This window comes from Mesoplodon mirus (genome assembly GCF_964341445.2).
Source record: "Mesoplodon mirus genome assembly, chromosome: 15".
NCBI classification, from domain to species: domain Eukaryota; kingdom Metazoa; phylum Chordata; class Mammalia; order Artiodactyla; family Ziphiidae; genus Mesoplodon; species Mesoplodon mirus.
In genome coordinates, this window is record NC_138991.1 from 48,052,117 (window position 1) to 48,072,077 (window position 19,961).

The window sequence follows — 19,961 nt, forward strand, 5'->3', positions numbered from 1 at the left end:
ATTTCATTTTATTTTATCATCATGACAACTCTGTGGGGCAGTACAGAAGTCATCATTAAGTCCATTTTAAAGATGAGGAAACTGAGGCCCAAAGACACCTAGGTACTTGCAATGCAGGTCTGTCATTGACTCAGGACCTATTTCTGGATGTCTCCTTTATGCCCAGGTCTGTGTTAATTCCTGGGGATACAATTATGACCTACAAATGGATAGTCCCTATTCTCCCAGAGCTTCTAGTCTGATGACAGCAATAAACATTAAACACATACATTAAATAAGCTATTTAATTATACTTGTGTTAAGTGCTATGAAGGAAAGTATGTGGTATAGGTGGGAGCAGACAGCAGTCTGTGAGGGAGGGTTTTCAGTTTTGAATCCAGTTTCATGCTCCTGTACCATTAAAGTCGGGCTCTTGCCTGCCATGGAGCTTGGCTGTTTAATCTAAATTCAAGGATTTGAATGCTACAGAAGTACACTGGATATCAGTGAACTGCCTTATGGTATCCTAGCTGACAGTTGGGTATTATAGTGGGACCATGACGTTTTGAAACAGTTCTTTGAATCAGCTTTCAAAGAAATGCCCCTGTTAGGATGAGGGAGTAATTAACCAGCATCATCTCTCACCTGGTTGGTCACAGAGTCTTGGTCTTAGTGGCCATCCCCTTCCCCCCTCATCTTGAGCATCTCTTAAAGCTGCTCTGCCAGGTGAGAAAGACAGTCTTGCCACATAGAGGAGACCTTTTTGTGGTCAGAGCTTTATAAGTAGTGACAACCCTTGGTAGGATAGCCTCTGAAGGTGCTCTCAAGGTCATTAGCAGTTTGTCCAAAGCTGTATAATTCCAGGTGACTCTGGGTCTGAGAGTTTATGATGATACCGCTGTCATTTTTGTCTTTCCCCATAGGTATGTGTCTCATTTCACCAGTACTCTCCATTCAATACGAAAGAAGTATAGGCTGGATGATATTCCTCTCAACTCCCTTTTTCAAGAAGATTGGGCGGCTTTTCAGAATTCCATTAGGTAAAGTGGGGGTAAACATGCATAATAGAGTATATAAAAATGATAAATGTGTGTGTAAGGCATTCTTTTTTCTCTCTTTCACTGCCCCCCCCTTTTTAAAGCAAATACTCTAGACTCTAAAAACAAGCCAATAAACAAAAAAAACAAGCCAAACCAAACAAACACCAAAAAGACCCCTCTTGCTCTTAAAATATTTTTTAAAGTTCTTTATGAACTCATCTCCTTTGGTGACTTAAGTTTTTTTATGTTTGGTTTGAGATTTTTTTTTTCCCCTTAGCCTATAGTTTCTACAAACGTAAAATAAGTTAGAGCTTTTATTTTAGAAAATGCACAGCTAATTGGATCCTGTTTCTGGATCTGTGCCACAGAACTAAATGGTAAGTCAATGCTATTTGGCCTGCAAAGAGCCGCGTAAGAGTTCCGTGAAAGGGCTTGAGGTGACCCTCCCAAGTCGTTGTTGACAGACAGATTCTGGCGTAGCCTGTGTGACCTGTGGGCCACTAGGTAGACACTCTGTTGCCCTAAGCCCTGAGGTCTGGTGGGAGTGTGATTGGCAGTGGCCTGAGGAGTTTGGCCCTTGATGTGTCCAGCCTGAGGGAATGCCCTGGCAGTCCAGTGGTTAGGATTCCACGCTTCCACTGCAGGGGGCACGGGTTCGATCCCTGGGCGGGGAACTAAGATTCTGAACGCTGCACGATGCAGCCCCCCCCAAAAAAAAAAAAAAGACGGAAGCTCTGGAAGCACTGGGCCTGCATCGTCCCAAGGCTATGACCTGAAGCCTCGGTTGACTAGGTGTATGTTCTCTGTTGTGCTGTGGTTCTCCCACTCCTATGAGGTCTAACAACTGTACTATCAGCCTGAGATAAAAAGCGATCTAGAAATTTCTTTTCCTTACAACCATTCTTTGCAGACATAGTTCTGAAAAGGCAAGCTGCTCTCCCCCCACTTACATTTCTTGCCTGACCCCTGGCCTAAGTGGTATGTGCAGAGTGCCCATGGCACATGTGGGTCTCAGTGCAGATCCAGACCCTCCAAAAGCTGTCTTTAATCAGGGTAAACCCGGGGCCTCCCAGGACCATTTGGAGTGTCTCCTCATGGGCTCTGATCTGAACTTTTTTTTTTTTGATGAAATTTAATGTTCTAGATGCTAATATCCCTTATCAGCTGTGGCAGGCAGCTTGGTACACCAGAAAATATTATGCGCAAGGTTGTTCTCTTGTAACTGGCGTGAGTGGAATATTTCACTTTCTCATAAACCTTTCTTATGATGGAATGCCTAGATATCTTGGTGATGATAGACACTTTTAGAGAAAGTTAAAAGTTAACTAGACCTAAGATGTTTTTAATCCTTGGATTTGTCCTGACATTATAGTTTGGTGTTGAAGGACTCAGTAGCTGGAGTTTGAGGCCTAGCATAAAATTACTTGAAAATTAAAGGATTATTAAATACAGAAATGATCATTCAGGCTTATCTCTGAGAAACAAATGGGTTAATCTTCATCTGCCTTTCATGTGATCAGAGAGAAACAATTCTAAGATCAAAACAGTTTTCTCTTCTATGCCTGGCAAATAGCAGGCAGCTCACAAATATTAATGAATTTTGGTTTTTAAATTTTAGATACAAAGAATTTCCAACCCATTTTATTTGTTTGTTTGTTTTGTTTTGTTTTGTTTGTTTTGCTTTTTTGGCCACGCTGTGCAGCTTATGGGATCCTAGTTCCCTGACCAGGGATCGAACCCATGCTCCCTGCAGTGGAAGCGTGGAGTCTTAACCAGGGGACCTCCAGGGAATTCCCTCCAACCCATTTTCTTAAGGACAAAGCCCAAAAGCAACCTCAGTATTTTTGGAAATGTAAAATTATTTGAGATCATGTTGGATAGAATTGGGATTCATAGCAGAGAGACCCATGACAGGAAGATATTAGAAGGGACCAGCATTTCCCTTTTACATGCATTACTAATGAATGGAACATTTCAGGTGGGCCCTCAAGTGGTTAACTGCTTTCCCACAACCCAGCACACCACCAGAAGTGGTGAATAGTTAGAATTTTTATGAATGGGACAATGTTTGTCCTGTAAATGTCAGCATTCCGGATACTTGAAGTGCTTTTTGTTTCATTTAGGATAATAGCCACCTGTGGAGAGCTCCTGCGGCAGTGCGGGGACTTGGAGCAGCAGCTAGCCAACAGGTAGGAGAGGGCTGTGAGCCGGCCCCTGGGCTCTCAGCTGGGGAAGACCTTGATAGAGTGCCCAGCACCATCTGAAGCCACAGAGCTTGAGGATTCTCTGTACCTAGGATACGAGGTGTCAGTGTTGTCACCATTCAACATTTATTGAGCACCTAAAAGGAGCAAGGCTCTGACCTCCTTGGCACATAATTTTAGTTAGATATGGAAGTTTCAGCCTAAATGAGGAAGCAGCACATGTTGTCTCCAGATTATGAGTGGGCAGGGCTCCCACTGCATGTTTGCAAGTCAGTTATTGGGAATGGAAAGTTATAGGCGGTGGCGAGGTCCCCTGGGCCAGCCCACAGAATCGGGATGAAACCGGCCAGCCTGCCTTCTGGGTTCTGCAGTAGGATCCTGTGCTGCGGAAGCCGGTGTGTGTGTCAAAGGAGGATTTCTGGGGTCAGGCCTAGGAAAGGCCCTCCTGCCCCCTCTCCATTCTGATACCTGCCAGGGCTTTTACACTGCCCCGAAGTGACCCCATTCAGACCTGCTTTTCCCTCCAAGGGCTTCAGGCTCCCCAAATGTCCTCACTTCTTCAGCAGAATCTCTGATTGCCTTGGTGCAGCTGCTTTCTCTGTTCTGCAGGAATTCAGGGGAAGAAGTCTGTTTCCTACAGCGGTGTTAGGGCCTAGCGGCAGTCCCTTCACCTCTTTCTGGGATAATTCTTTGTTGTCCTAAAGTCATCTCTGCAGGAGGGAATTTCTGGCAGTGCTACAAAGTGAAAAGCAAGCTGAGGCCTCGAAACTGGGTGGGCGGTAGGGCTGAGCTGCTGGGGAAGGTCGTCAGACCGGCTGCAGGGTCAGGGCTCTGAGTTGGTCATTTCTCCTCCCCTCACCACTCTTTGTTTCATTTCTGAACCCATGGGTTGCCTTCAAGTCCCAAGATTTTTCACCATGGTTCTCATTATGGGGAAAGCCTTGCGGGGGCCAGGGGTGCCCGGGTGAGTTGGAATGGGCAGCTGTTGCAGTTCATAACTCCCAAACAGCCCAGCACAGAGCTCATGTGACTTCTTGGAATGCATAAAACCAGAGCACCACAGGCATACAGCGGACTGTGTATAAATAATATAAATAATGATGTAAACACCCCCTTTCTCCCTCCTCACTCCCACACACACTTATGCTCGTGTTTATATGCACGTGTGTGTGTACACACACACACACACACACACACACACACGGTGAGGGGAGCCTATGGCGGAAGGGTGAGTAGGTCTGGGTTCACGAAGGGCCCCTAAGAAAAGGTGAAAATTTGACACGTATATATCTAAAAGAAAGCTTATTAGTTTCTTAATTACGGTGGTAATTACAGCCTGGGCCCAGATCAAAAATTAAAAGTTCACGAGTGTACAAAGTATTAAAAACTGAAAATCTACTCACCCCAAAAATTCTTGAGAAGAAACGTTAACAGCCCCCCTGCCCCCATCGCATTTGTTGAGCTCTGCCACGAAAGGCTTTACATGAATTAACTCCTTAATCCTCCCAGGGCGTCCAAAGAGATAGGTACTATTCTTACCTCCATTTTTACACATGAAGAGACATTGAGGCATAGAATTTGGCACCGGTAGTAACTTTTTAAGTAAAAGAAATTATCTGTGGAAAGAGCTGTGTCTGAGGTGATGCACCTGAGAGGCAGTGATCTGAACCTGGACGTCAGCTGAGTCATCCCGAGTGTGTGAGCATCACCTCCACACTGTCCTTCCTCACAGATGAGTGTCCGTCCTCAGACTTGGGTTTCTCTGCATATATATCAGACGTCTTTCCATATCAGAACATATAGACTTGCCTTAATCTTTTAATGAAGATGAGTATTACCTTCTAAAGGGTAAGGAAGGATCTGGTTAAGAAGGTGAATGGGGGCATGACAGATAAAGGGTGAGCCCCTCTAACTGCATTTTGCAGCCCCGAGAGGCTGAGAGCCTGGCCCGAGCTTTGGTGTGAAATGAGAACAGATTGGGTGTATCCAAGGGAGCCTTTTTAAGAGGTGACGTCATTCTGGAAGCACTGAGCCTGGAAACGGAAAAGAGTAACAGTCATCATCTGTGTTCCCATCAGGGAGCCTATGTGTGTGACTGCCAGCTATAAAGCTTATCTTATCTCCCTGTCAGTTTCACCGGCAGACGCAGACTGCAACTTAGGACCCCTCTCCTCGGGTGGCAGAGGCAGTAGCTCGAAACATTGCACATTGCTTCAGCGACAAGAGTGACATTGGCTACTGGGCCTTTAAGATCACCTGTTTGCAGACAGGGATCGTTTTGTGATTAGTGGGGCGAGTAAAGCAAGGTTGAGTTGGGTGTCACCCGAGGGATTTCTCTTGTACTTGGGTGACATACAGGGAGATTGCTGTGGTTCCTCTATACTTTTATGGTGCCCACCACTTATTTTTGGAACAGTAGTATTTTCACTAGGACAAGGTTTTAGTGGGACAGTTCAGTGGGACAGTGAGGTTTGGGGAATCCAAAATAAATGTCCAGGTTCCTGTGGCTGAGGAGTGGGCAGCAGCCTTTCCAGAAAAGGAGATGAGTTGAGGAAGGAGATGGAATTGGGATGTTAGTCCCTCCCTCCTCTGCTCATACTCACTGCCTTCTCCTGGCTCAGCAGGTAGCATAGCACTGGCACATAATGGACTCTCCTGTTAATCTCTGAGCTTCTGAGGGCAAGCTCTATGTTTAATCACCTGATATCGCCAAGACCTGGCTTAGAGCCCATTGCAATGATGAGAAAACGTTTCTCTTTTTTTTTCTTTATTTATGTTTGGCTGCGTTGGGTCTTCGTTGCTGCGCACGGGCTTTCTCTAGTTGCGGCGAGGGGGGGGCTACTGTTTGTTGCGGTGCGCGGGCTTCTCATTGCAGTGGCTTCTTTTGTTGTGGAGCACGGGCTCTAGGCGCACGAGCTTCAGTAGTTGCAGCATGTGGGCTCAGTAGTTGCAGCTCGCAGGCTTTAGAGCGCAGGCTCAGTAGTTGTGGTGCATGGGTTTAGTTGCTCTGTGGCACGTGGGATCTTCCTGGACCAGGGATCGAACCGTGTCCCCTGCATTAGCAGACGGATTCTTAACTATTGCGCCACCAGGGAAGTCCTGAGAAAATGTTTCTTAATGAATGAGGAAATCAAGTGTTCATTTTGGTATGGTTTAGTTCTCAATAATAGGAAATACATATAACGGGAAATCAGATTCTAATGATGAGGTCATCTAATGGTGACTGGATGAAGAGGAGGCTAGGGAAAAATGCCATTAGTTCCTTAGGGTTGGAGCTATATTTACTCCAACATTTAAAAATATTAGATTTGGTTTTTATTGTAGAGCACAGTATTGTGACATTTTAAAGTATAATTTTTTTAAAATTAATTAATTAATTTTTGGCTGCACTGGGTCTTCGTTGCTGCGCGTGGGCTTTCTCTAGTTGTGGCGAGCGGGGACTACTCTTCATTGCGGTGCACAGGCTTCTCATTGCGGTGGCTTCTCTTGTTGCGGAGCACGGGCTCTAGGGGCACGGGCTTCAGTAGTTGTGGCATGTGGGCTCAGCAGTTGCGGCTTGCAGGCTCTAGAGCGCAGGCTCAGTAGTTGTGGTTCACGGGCCTAGTTGCTCTGTGGCATGTGGGATCTTCCCGGACCAGAGCTCAAACCCGTGTCCCCTGCACTGGCAGGAGGACTCCTAACCACTGCACCACCAGGGAAGTCCCTTAAACTATAATCTTTAATACTCAAAACATTCCCAACATAACTGTTTTTCTTCAGCTTGGATGGCAGACTGATGCCACTTGCCTGGCAGCCTGAGACTGAGACACGTATTGCAGTAACCCCAAGAAGGAGAGCTGACTTCCCGGAGGGCAGAGATGAAAGCTCAGCTGTCAACTTCCTGCTCACCAAACCCAGGGTCACCTGTCAAAAAATAATTACGGAGCACCTGCTATATGCCCGGCACTGTGCTAAGTGCTGGGAATTCAGAGATGAAGACCAGTCTGTGGTTTAGCCTCACCATCTAGTGTGTAAGAGAGGTGAGGGCTTCCCTGGTGGCGCAGTGGTCGAGGGTCCGCCTGCCGATGCGGGGGACGCGGGTTCGTGCCCCAGTCCAGGAGGATCCCACATGCCGTGGAGCGGCTGGGCCCATGAGCCATGGCTGCTGAGCCTGCACGTCCGGAGCCTGTGCACTGCAGCAGGAGAGGGCACGGCAGTGAGGGGCCCGCGTACCACACACACACACACAAAAAAGAGAGGTGAAGGCTGGTGAAGTTAGAAGACTGAGTGCCTGGGGGGAAAGATTGGGCAGAGAAGATGCCCCTGGGACAGGTCCTTGAAGAAGGAGTAGGATTTTTCCAGGTGCACCAAGGAGGGGAGAGCATTTCAGATCATGGGAGCGTGCGAGCAAGACACGCAAGGGCATGAAGCATGGTGTGTGGGCTGGGGGCGGTTGGCACGGTAGCGGGAACGTTTGTAAGGATACGGGGGCTCCAGCGATGGAGGGCGCTGGGGGCCATGCCTAGGCATTTTTAATTTTATCTTGGGGAGCACTGAAGGATCTCTGGGAAAAAGACAAAATCAGATTTGCCTTTTGGAAAGATCATTCCAGTAACCCTTAGGAGGACAGATTAAATGGAGTGTGGAAGGGAAGGCAACTATGATCCAGACAAGAAATAGTGAAGACTTGGAAGTCAGGCAGCGGCAGGGACAGGCCACAGTTTCACAGAGAAGAGACGCAACCAAAATTACCGGTAGGTGTAACCCACAGGGAAAACTGTAACTTGACCTTAGTGGCAGAGGCAGGTGGCTCTACTTGTGTCAGCAGTGGTTCCTGAGGAAAGTCCTGTCCCCAGGATTTGTTTGCAAGTACAGGCATTTCTTGACAAGCTCATGGGATTTGTTTTGAAGAAGTGAGTGCCTACAGGCTGCCATGTCCAAAGTGATCTTTTTTATAAGAAATTATGGTAAAGGAGGCATTGGGGAATTAGGTACAGTTGGGATGTACTACAGTGTCTAGTCTTCTGGCTACATAGGTTTGTACAATTCTGTACACATTTCAACGTATAGGCTGAATGGTGAGGTTGGGCTAAGGAGGAAACAGAGCGAGGATTTTCAGCATCCGTCAAGGGAGGTCATCCTCGTTGGAGACAGAGATCCTGCTCCCCAAGCAGCGCCAGAGCTTGATCATCCCCTAGAGCCTCCTCCAGGCGTTGTTCTTTCTCAGGAGAGCACCAGGCTCTCTCAATAGATCTCTCTAAACCTCAGAAGTAACCTTGACGGTGCCGGTGAACACAAACCCCACCCGAGCCCGGCGTGTGCGAGTGTGAGTCCTGTGGGTAGAGGTGTGCAGCGAGCTGCTATCACTCTTCTCCAGGGACGCTGTCGTGTCTCGTGCCTCTGACTGCAGTGCCGATGGCTCCTATTCCAAAGAGTAAAGCTAATGTAGCTCATATATAGAAAGTGCACGGTATTCCCAGATTGTAGCGAATTGACGGCTGCCCTGTAGGCTGTGCATTACATGAGGAAGATGGCATATTCTGTTAGCGTGAGGGTTAAAGAGGAGATAAAAACACCTGGTGTTTATTGTGCACCTGAGGTCCAGCTCCCTCCTAAAGGATCAAGGGCGTCTCCATTTCCTTATAAAATGGACCCTAAATCAATCTGCCTCATGAGGATATCCTGGGATTTAGTAAGGAGCAGTCTGAATGCTCCAAGAAGAAAATTCCATACAAATAGCTCAGGGCGTAATCATCATCACTTTCATTACAGGATTTTGTCCACAGCTGGGAAGTATCTCTCTGAGTCCTACAGCCCTCGGAGCCTGACCGGTTTTCAGGATAGCATCTTGACAGACAAGAAGAGCTCTGCCAGGAACCCGTGGCAAGAATATAATTACCTTCAGAAAGACAGCCCTGCCGAATATGGCAGTTTAATGGAAATACTCTATACCCTCAAGGTATGAGACCTGACTGATGGCATTCTTGCAAATGCAAACTTTTCCCTTGTCACTCACCCTTTCTCTAACCCAGGCTTTCTGCCCCTGTGTGTGGGCCCTGGGCTGTGGCATGCCCTCCCACGGTCTCTGTCTCGTTTATGTTGGGGTTTTAAGAAGCTAATCAACTAAACCGGGGTCGAACCAATTGAAACACAGCTGTGGGAGGAGTTGGATAAAGGGAGCTTTATTACCGACGAAAGGTAGGCTGGAGAGTGTGGCTCTCGATCTGCAGCCGCGGGAGCTCGCTGTTCTCCTCTCCGGAGTTAGGCCCATCAGCAGGGTGGGCGGAGCTGGACGGCCCTGGGCCCCCACGCGGGCACAGCCCCCTCGTACTGAGTGGCAGAGAGGGGACCGGAATCCTGTACTGCCTGGGCGTGGGCAGAAGCTGGGAAGGTGGACCCCAACCCAGGAGCCAGGGGAGGAGCAAGGTAGGGAGGAGCCGGGAGCGCCCCTCCAGTGAGGTTCTTCCGTGTGGCAACACGACGACGTGGGAATCAGTGTTCCCTCCTGGCTGTTCCTTTGGTTTAAACTCTTCGTTTGTCTACCATAAAATGGCCCTTGACTTTGAGCTTTGGGCCTCTTGGGGTCCAGGGACGGGGGACCTCCCAACAAATGGAATGAGCCACACGCTCCCTGGGAATGGCCTCAGGGTTCTTAGAGGGCCACGGCCTCCTTTCCAGAGCCACCCCCCGCCCCCCACCCCCAGTCTGAGTTGAACCGCACTCTCCTGGTGATAAGCCAAGGAGGTATGGCTGTTCCCATAGCACCAAATTCAATCTGAAATTATCCTGTTAGGCCACGAGCTCTGGAGGTGACTGCATAGTGTGCCTCAGGATGTGTCTGAGGCCTCAGCGTTGCCCTCACAGGGTCTCCCCCATCCCTCTGTACCTTGACCCACCAACTGGCTGCATTTGAGCTTGACAAACACTTCTTGAAGCCAGTCTGCAAGTTCATTCATCCGTGCTTCTGTGATTACGTTAAAGCAACTCTGTTTATCTTTATTGCTGATCTGATTTATGTCTGTTTGTTGTAATCAGTTCATTTATAATAGCGAAACTAAGGTTACATTTTCCACCTCTGTATTTTCTCAGGCTGTTTGGAATACCTCGGGACTCACACAGGTGGTGCATACTCTGGTGTACAGCCGAGTATAATCGACCTGACCTCACTGGGAATCAGGGCTCTGTCTGTCACTCTTGTTTCTACATGACACTTCTGATCATTTTTTCCTTCTTCCTCTATCCCTGAGGGACAGTCACAGGTTAATTTTTCCTAAACTACCAATCCATGAGCTTATATTAGCTTAAATGCATCGGGGTCACCTGGGAAAGTGAATGAAAAATATATCAATAGTTTCCTGGGCTCCAGAACCCCAATGGATCCAGATTCAGTAGTTCTGTGGTAGACCCTGGGTATCTGTAACTCACTGTGCTCTCCAGGGGGTCCTGGGGCACAGCCAGGTTTGGAAACCACTGTAGTAGAGAACCCTCTTACTATTTTCCTTTCAGTGGCCTTTCAAAATGCTTAGCTAATGCTAATCCAATTGGTTGGATTCAGGGCATAACAACCTGCCTTCTGCATTTTCTTGTCTTAGGAAAAAGGGTCAGGTAACCACAACCTGCTGTCGGCGTCTCGAGCGGCTCTGACTCGGCTTAACCAGCAGGCCCACCAGCTGGCTTTCGATTCCGTCTTCCTGCGCATCAAACAACAGCTGCTCCTCATTTCCAAGATGGATGTAAGTTTCCCACCAACTGGAAAACGTGCCCCTTCACCCCCCAGCCTAGGCCTAATGTCCCCTTCCCCGAGCTTTGGGTGGTGCCCCCTCTGATTCTCCTAGGCTAGAAGTCCAGCTATAGAGTCACTGTTCCCTTGCAACTCACTGCTTAGCGAGACTGTCCTATCTTAATTGTAGTTACTGTGATGCTGTGTTTTTAGACTGTTTCTTGGGATTATTACTATTGCTTGATTAACTTTCACAGCAGCTTAGCTGTGCCCTCTTAGGGAGAAGTAAGGGAGATTATGTGCCTCTGGAAAAGTTGGGGCCGGTCAGAGGAGCTAATTGTCTGATGAGGTTGAATTGTTTTCGTGCCAAACATTTGTGGAGACTTGGTTCTGGAACTTTATTCAGGAGAGTGCCTTACTAGATTTGATCTGGTGTTTTTGAGGAGAGTTTGAAGGGTTCTGCTCTTTTCTATCCTTGATACTCTTTGTATTTGGCGATTCTTAGAACATCTCACTTTCCTTGCCTTGCACACTCTTCTCTTTTCTGGTTGTCCTTATTCCTTTTCAAGGAATTGCCTATCAGTCCTGTTTTCTCTACTGGCTCTGACTTTCCCTGGGTCCAGATCTCATGACTTTCCTTTCAGATTTCTGAGACAGTCCCCTGATTAATTTTTCTCACTGACTCCTCAAGTCTATCTGGATTTGGCTTATTTTAAAGATAGTCTTGGGACTTCCCTCGTGGTGCAGTGGTTAAGAATCCTTCTGCCAATGTAGGGGACATGGGTTCGATCCCTGGTCTGGGAAGATCCTACATGCCACGGAGCAGCTAAGCCCACGTGCCGCAACTACTGAAGCCCACACACTCTAGAGCCCACGTCCCACAACTACTGAGCCCGCATGCTGCAACTACTGAAGCCCACGTGCCTAGAGCCCATGCTCCACAACAAGAGAAGCCACCACAATGAGAAGCCCGCACACTGCAACAAAGAGTAGCCCTCGCTCGCCGCAACTAGAGAAAGGCCGCACGCAGCGACGAAGACCCAACGTGGCCAAAACAAAACAAAACAGTAAAGATGGTCTTTTGGGAAAGATCCAGTCATAACTGGATCATAACTAACCAAGAGATCCTTTAAGGAAGTCCTTTGCTTTTTGCCGCCCTCTGGAAAGCGTACTAGGCCGGGAGCCAAGGGCCACTCGCTGTATTCACCGTATGATCTGGTTACGTCTGTGCGAAATGCCGTGAGATCTACTCCAACTAGATTTTGCACGTCTGGCCTGGCTGGGGCAGGGCTGTGGGGGGTTGGTGTGGTGTGGGGCCCCTGCTGTCGCATCCTGGTGGAAGTGCTGTCGATGGCGCTGTACCGGGCACCGCCCATGCGGGGTCTTGTTGGGTCACATGGCTGAGGCTGTTACCTCCCCTGTGAGCCTCATCTCCTTATCTTTAAAATGGGGATACAGGGCCTCCCTGGTGGCGCAGTGGTTGAGAGTCCGCCTGCCGATGCAGGGGATACGGGTTCGTGCCCCGGTCTGGGAGGATCCCATATGCCGCGGAGCGGCTGGGCCCGTGAGCCATGGCCGCTGGGCCTGCGCGTCCGGAGCCTGTGCTCCGCAACGGGGGAGGCCACAGCAGTGAGAGGCCCGCATACCGCAAAAACAAAAAACAAAACAAAAAAAATAAAATGGGGATACAGTAATTCTCACCATATGGGCGTGTGAGGATTAAGTGAGATTGTGTACATGATAGAATTTAGCACAGCCCCTGTCACAGAGTAGATGCTTAATACGTGGTGGTTTTCTTTTTTTCTCTGATTCTCAAGAGTAATGACAGTTTTTAAAAATAGAAATTACATATATTCATTTTCAGAAATTCAAGCAATATAGGAAAGTACAAAGAAAAAAAGCAGTAAACCCTTCAAAGTCCCAACGTCCAGAACTCATCAAGCCAGACATCTCTTCCTGCCCACTCACATGTTGAAGGCTGGACGGGCATTGGTAGGGAAATGATCCATAGGAAGAAATGGAATTGTGCTACACATGCTGTTTTTCAAAAAAACATAAAATATATACAATATAAATGTTATTTGAATTTAACTAGAAAAAGAAGATAAACGAAACCAAAGGAATGGTTGAACTTGAGATAATAGTTTCTTCACCATGAAAGATATCAGTTCCCAGAAGATCTCTTCAAGATTAAGAAAGAAAGATTATGAAAACTACAATGGGAGTCGTTGGTTTTTGTTAATCATGTTTCTGTTTTAGATAGATATTGACATTGATTCGCCTGCCCTGAAAGCCGCTGGGATTAGCATTCCTCACATCTCTCATCTTCCTTCCCCCACCTCCCCGGTTTGGTTGTTTTTATTATTTTTATTTTGTCAGAGGTTGAAGTCTTGACCTTCTGTTCTGAAACCTTCATTCTGCCAGTTGTTTAGTCTTCTCCACTGAGCCCAGCTCGTGCTTCCCGCCCGGCCTTTCCCCTCTACGTCTGCGTTCCATGCCCATTGTTCTGCCCCGGTCCTTGGTCGCCTGGTCTCGCCTTCTCATTCAGGCCTCACCACGACGGCTCGGGCGCTGGGAATGGACTCAGGCAGCTTTGGCAATTAGGAATTCTCCCAGAGTGCCAGCGTGAAAGCACACAACACAAAGGCGAACAGTTTGGCCTTAAGGATTTGAAAATTAAACCCTGGTCATTAAATGTTTGTTTTTAATGTTTGCTGGTAAATTGTATTGCTCTTGTACATTACAAGAATATAAACCAACACTATATTCCCTTTCAAAATAGATGGTTGAAGTTTACCTGCGTTACCTGGTGACAGATGGTGAGAAAAGGCCCTTTGAAGGAAATTTTAAATTCAAAAATAATCTGCATCATTTCCCTATTGACCCTCTTCAGGTCCACCCTCTCTGCCTGTTTTTTCAGGCCCTCCCTCATCAGTCCACTCTGTCTCGCCCTTATTCGAAAGTACTTTTCCACTCTGGCCCTTCTTTCCCTCTGCCCTCCCCCCATCACCTTCCGACTTCGCTCCTCCCGCCTCCTCTGTGAAGCCTTCCCAGGGCCTGCTTCCCACGGTGCTGGTCCTTTAGATGCACTCTGGTGATGTGCTCTTTCCCCACAACTCAGCCCTTGCTCCTGGCCTCCCCTTCTCGGCCTCACTGACCCTCACCACCTCTGCTCCGTCCCTGTGCCCCTCTGTGCCAGGGCTTCACCACCAGGTTGTATTGTTCCTTCTTTTTAAATCTGTCTCTGTCTGTTTCCATGGCCACTGCCCTGGTTTGGGTTCTTGTCATCTCTGAATTGTTTCTCGAGCCTTTCATCTTCCTCTCCGCCCACAGCCCTTCTCAGAGTTGCTGCATCAATCTTCCTAAAGCATCGCTCTGATTTTGTCTCTCCGCATTAAGATCCCTTGCTTGGCTCCCCCCAGTCAGTGCGATTGTCTATTTTAAACAACTTTTTACTATGGAAATTTTCATACATATGCACGAGTAGAGGGAAGAGTGTAATAAACTCTGTGTCCTCATCACCCTGTTTCATCAGTGATCAACTCCTAGCCGTTCTGTTTCATATATACCCCTTATCTAAAATAAGAACTCTAAAAATAATCACAATACCATAATCACCCTTAAAGAATACAATTAAAAATAATTCCTTAATATCATCAGTGTTCAAATTTCCAGTTGTCTTATAAATGTCATGATTTAACTGTTTGAATCAGAATCCAGATTAGTTCTGCACATTGGGATTGGTGGATGTGTGATGTGTCTTTTACATCTCTTTTGAACTCTACAGGTTACCTTTCCATCTCTCTCTCTTTCTCTGCCTCCCTCCCTCCCTCCTTCCCTCCCTCTCCTCTCTCTCTCTCTCTTTCATTTTCCCTTTTCTTTTCTTTTCTTTAAAATTTATTTATTTTATTTATTTATTTTTGGCTGTGTTGGGTCTTTGTTGCTGCACGCAGGCTTTCTCTAGTTGCGGTGAGTGGGGGCTACTCTTCGTTGCGGTGTGCGGGCTTCTCATTGCGGTGGCTTCTCTTTGTTTTTTTTTTTTTTTTTGCGGTACGCGGGCCTCTCACTGTTGTGGCCTCTCCCGTTGAGCACAGGCTCCAGACGTGCAGGCTCAACGGCCATGGCTCACGGGCCCTGCCGCTCCGCAGCATGTGGGATCTTCCCAGACCGGGGCACAAACCCATGTCCCCTGCATCGGCAGGTGGACTCTCAACCACTGCGCCACCCGGGAAGCCCGCGGTGGCTTCTCTTGATGCAGAGCACAGGCTCTTGGCGCCCGGGCTTCAGGAGTTGTGGCACGAGCGCTTAGTTGCTCAGCGGCATGTGGGATCTTCCCGGACCAGGGCTCGAACCTGTGTCCCCTGTACTGGCAGGCGGATTCTTAACCACTGTGCCACCAGGGAAGCCCCGTCATTTTCCCTTTTCTTAGCCTGGTGTTCACAGCTGTGCATTCTCTTTCTAGCCTTCCCTCTCTGCACCTCATGCATCCTGTGGCCGGCACCTTCTCTAGCCACCCTAGGTTCTTGCTCCTCTGAACTCTTATTGTATAAAACCTGACTGAGAACTTCTGCCACTGAGAACTCTTGAAGTGGAAGCCTGTGTGTGTGTGTGTGTGTGTGTGTACGTGTAGGGGGTATAGGGTGGGAGTGTGTCAGGGGTCTTGGTTCCCCAAGGAGAGCAAGAACCAAGATTGCCAATTCTTTGTCTCCTCCCTACAAAGCCTGGCACAGGGTGCTATACAGCATGGGCGCTCGGTGCACGTGCATGATTGGCGTGTTCCTTCCCCATGGGGTGGGAGTTACCAAAAGAGGATTCTCAAAAAACAGCAAGGAGGGCTTCCCTGGTGGCACAGTGGTTAAGAATCCACCTGCTAATGCAGGGGATTCGGGTTCAATCCCTGGTCCGGGAAGATCCCACATGCCACGGAGCAACTGAGCCTGTGTACCACAACTACTGAGGCTGTGCTCTAGAGCCCACGAGCCACAACTACTGAGCCTGCGTGCCACAACTACTGAAGTCCATGCGCCTAGAGCCCGTGCTCTGCAACAAGAGAAGCCACTGCAATGAGAAGCCTGCGCACAGCAACGAAGAGTAGCCCCCGCTCAACACAACTAGAGAAAGCCCGCGCACAGCAACAAAGACCTAACACAGCCAAAAATAAAAACAAATAACTAAATACATTTATACAAAAAACAACAAGGAGTTTAGAAAACTATAGGGGCAGGGGTGGGGAAGAAAAGGCTTTGTCTAGAGCAGGAAAATTAGAGTCGAGTTGGTGCTAGAGAGTGTGGGGAGGACGGCTGAGGCTTGGCCTGGGCCGGGATCCCAGGGGTGGACACGGTCATGACATTCCCGGAAAGCTCCTTAAAGGATCAAGCAACCAGATCGGGCATCAGGTGGCTGCAGAGAGCAGCTACCACGTGACCTTGGGAGCCACTCCAGGAGTCCAGCCAGAAAGGGCATTGTTTTCCAGGCTGGCCTTAGGGTGACTCAGGTAAGAATTAAGCAACTAGATTTCTGTGGAAAGCTGTGCCATGCTGACAATTAACCACATGTGTGCTGGTAATTGGCCTAACTTTGTAGGGGAGGCCGGGAAGGCTCCCACAGTGACGTCATAGTCCCATTGAATGATGAAAGAAGACGTGTTGGTGCTGCAGGTCTCCAGACAGGGGGTCCTGAAGAGGACAAAGGAGCTGTTGGTGGGGTTTGGAGGCTCCTTCTCATCCCTTTCCCTTTGAGTTCTGAATCAGTTGAGACATAGATACAGAAAGCAGGTGGAATAAAAGCAGCACCTTTAACTCAGTAAAGCAGTGTTGGTGAATGTGGTTTGGATATTCCTGCAACCAGACAGGGCTTCCAATTCACGTATGGTCTCTGTGGAGGATTTTAGGGGGTCCTGGTCTCTTCAGAGTGCTGGCTGATGACCCGGGAGTTAGTGAGGCTACCTGTGCCAGCAGCTGTTAACCGGTTGCCCTCACCCTGTAGAGAAACTCAGAACAAGAATATCCAACTCTTCCTTTCACGTTTTGAGCGGGTAAACACAGACGGGATCAGTTCCCATCGAATAGTTGAGTGGAGAAGGTGGGGTTTCCTGCTTTATGGATCTGAAAGGATGCAGAGAGAGAGAGAGGATTACTTCCTCTATGGCAGGCTTCAAGGTGATGCCGTAAAGAAGAGAAATCCCTGGTCTGCCGCTGGTGATGGTTCCAAAGGCCAGCTCTGAGCAAAGATAGTGCCTGTGCTGATGCTGCGTTCTCCATGCAGTTTCCAGCACGTGGTGCTTGCGCGTGCTGCCTGGCTGCTGTGACATTGTCTGTTTCCTCTCCTTCCTCCCCTAGAGCTGGAACACCGCCGGCACTGGAGAAACCCTGACCGATGACCTGCCCACCTTCAGTCTCACTCCTCTCGAGTACATCAGCAACGTAAGAGCCTCTGTGTACTTTTCTGTGCGCTGATCACAGCATCTGAGACCTTGTCTTGTCTGGCCCTTCTGGGTAAAGTGGTCCTTGCTGCATCGGTTCTGTCTGGACCTTTGCTTTTGGATAGTCTCCATCCATATCCAGGACTTTAAGGAAATGCGGTTGATTTCCTTAAATCAGCTGATGAAACACATGCTGATTCCAAAGCCTAACGCATTCCCGCCCCTCCCCCACCCCTCTCAATATGAGGTGTGGCCAGTGCCTGAGGGCATCAGAGTGTGAGTCCAGCTCCATTGCTCTTAAATGTCAGTGAGCATAAGAAATGCTGTACAGGAATGATAGACCCCAACTGTGTCTTCCTCACACTATGGGGGAGTTCTGCAATTTTCAGGGGTGATTTTGAGATAGGTGATTTCTGCCTTGAGCTCTCACTTTAGAACCCACACCTGTGTAAGTTATGACTGTTGTAATAGATATGAAGGAATTTTATTTTTTATTTTTTATTTTTTTTGCGGTACGTGGGCCTCTCACTGTTGTGGCCTCTCCTGTTGCGGAGCACAGGCTCCAGACGCGCAGGCTCAGCAGCCATGGCTCACGGGCCCAGCCGCTCTGCGGCATGTGGGATCTTCCCGGACCAGGGCACGAACCCGTGTCCCCTGCATCGGCAGGCGGACTCTCAACCACTGCGCCACCAGGGAAGCCCTATTTTATTTTTAAAAATATTTATTTATTTTGGCTGCGCTGGGTCTTAGTTGCAGCATACGGGATCTTTAGTTGTGGCATGTGGGCTCCTCAGTTGCGGCATGCGAACTCTTAGTTGCAGCATGCATGTGGAATCTAGTTCCCTGACCAGGGATCGAACCCGGGCCCCCTGCATTGGGAGCGTGGAGTCTTACCCACTGGACCACCAGGGAGGCCCCTGCAAAGGAATTTTAGAAGTAAAGATTGCATAGTTAGAGGAGGTGTGTGTGATCCCTCTGGTGAGCAGCAAGGAGGATGGCTTTCCTCTGTCTCTTCACTGAGCAAGTCCAAAACGGCAGTTGTTTTCCTCTGTTTTTCAGGGCATTATTCAATACCCTGGACGGATGGAACTAAAAATGTTGGTTGGTCTTTACAACCAATGAGAATAATCTTATTTTTAGAATTGAGACATGTGTATTGCAATCGAAATTGATTCCAGAAACGATGTTGCTTAGAAGGAACTCGAGAGGCTATCCAGTTGATTTGAAACACAGAGGAGTAAGGAAGGTGAGGGGGCATTTTCAGGCCAGGGCTCTTTCCCACCGGCTGCCGCTCGTCAGCCCCCAGGTAGGCATCGTCCTCATGAGGTCATCTCCTGATGACCTCAGCTCAGGAAATGAATATCTACTGAGCACGTACTGTGTGCAGGGGCAGTGCTAGACTCTTATTGGTGCCATGAGATAGTGTGCAGTATAGACTGAATTTTAGCTTAACAACAACTTTGTGAGCTGGTTGGTGGCAGCCGTGTTTTGCTGTCAGAAGCACCAGGGCTCTGGGGGATGGGAGTGGGGCAGGGAAGCCACTCATTCAGCAGTCACTCTGTCAGGATGCCTGGTGCTTTATGTGTGTCTCACGCATATTAGTTTCATCTTTGCCACAGCCCTCTGAAGTAAGTATGAGATCACTCTCATTTCAGAGATGGCGAAACCAAGGCCCGGACAGATTAAGTAAGTTGCCCAACGTCACACAGTGGTAGAGCCAGAACTCAAACCCAGGTCCTTCTGACCACAGAGCTGTTCATTTTTCCTGAGTCACTGCGCTTACCCAGCCAGGATATCAAGGAGTATTTATTGAATAGGGGAGAATAGCAGACAAATATCTACAGGTGTGATGTTGAGCATCCCTTCCCACATGGATTTCCAAGAAATAAACATAGACAGAACTCCCAAGAAAAGCTTGGCATTGTGGAATCTCTCTAGGAACCACAGCAATCCCCACAGTCTAAGGCCAATTAATTCAAGTTTGAGATGTCAGATTATTGAAAATATGCACCTAACCGATGCTTTGCCTTGCTGGTGAATGCCCTCACCCACGCAGAACTGTGTGAGCATTATAAGGGGATGAAATAGGAGAAAATCCTTTGAAGAAATAAAACAACATAGATGCAAGGCATATCAATGATGATTCTTTATTTCAAGTAAAACTGGGTTTGTGGATTTAGCCAAGAGGTGATGGCTACGGATGAAAGGGGTACCAAATACAGGAATATGCCTGTGGTCTCTGCACATAGTAGGTATTCAGGAAGTGTTTGCTGAGTGGAATTACAGCGGAGAAATTCTAACCCCAGAAGTCAACCTCCTTCCCTTCCTCCAGCCTTGGGGAAAAATGATGAATTTGTTGCCATTTCAAGCTGAAATGTACAGTGGTTGTGGTTATTAGTGACATAAGTGACCACTTGTCTAGTTTGAGTGAAAGACACTCAAACTAGAGTGTTTTACTTACTAAGTAAATGAAAGGAAAAGGTGCTGATTTTTATCATTTTACCATCTATGTACATAGGGCTTTAAAGGGAGACCAAACACAATTTTTTGTTAGCACGATGGGCCACATTAAGTGTTTGGAGATGAAGGTGTAATCATCCTGTAGTCCTCTGGGCTGG

General features: G+C 48.1%; 1 protein-coding gene across 1 annotated transcript in view; it reads left to right on the plus strand.

The window, feature by feature from the left end:
• Positions 1 to 19,961, plus strand: part of COG7 (component of oligomeric golgi complex 7) — an 86,087-nt gene that overhangs the window by 45,440 nt on the left and 20,686 nt on the right. The window contains exons 10-14 of the mRNA XM_082643456.1: positions 903 to 1,019; positions 3,143 to 3,208; positions 8,975 to 9,161; positions 10,795 to 10,935; positions 17,261 to 17,344. Coding sequence (XP_082499582.1) covers positions 903 to 1,019; positions 3,143 to 3,208; positions 8,975 to 9,161; positions 10,795 to 10,935; positions 17,261 to 17,344 — 595 coding nt within the window. The remainder of the gene's footprint in view (positions 1 to 902; positions 1,020 to 3,142; positions 3,209 to 8,974; positions 9,162 to 10,794; positions 10,936 to 17,260; positions 17,345 to 19,961) is intronic.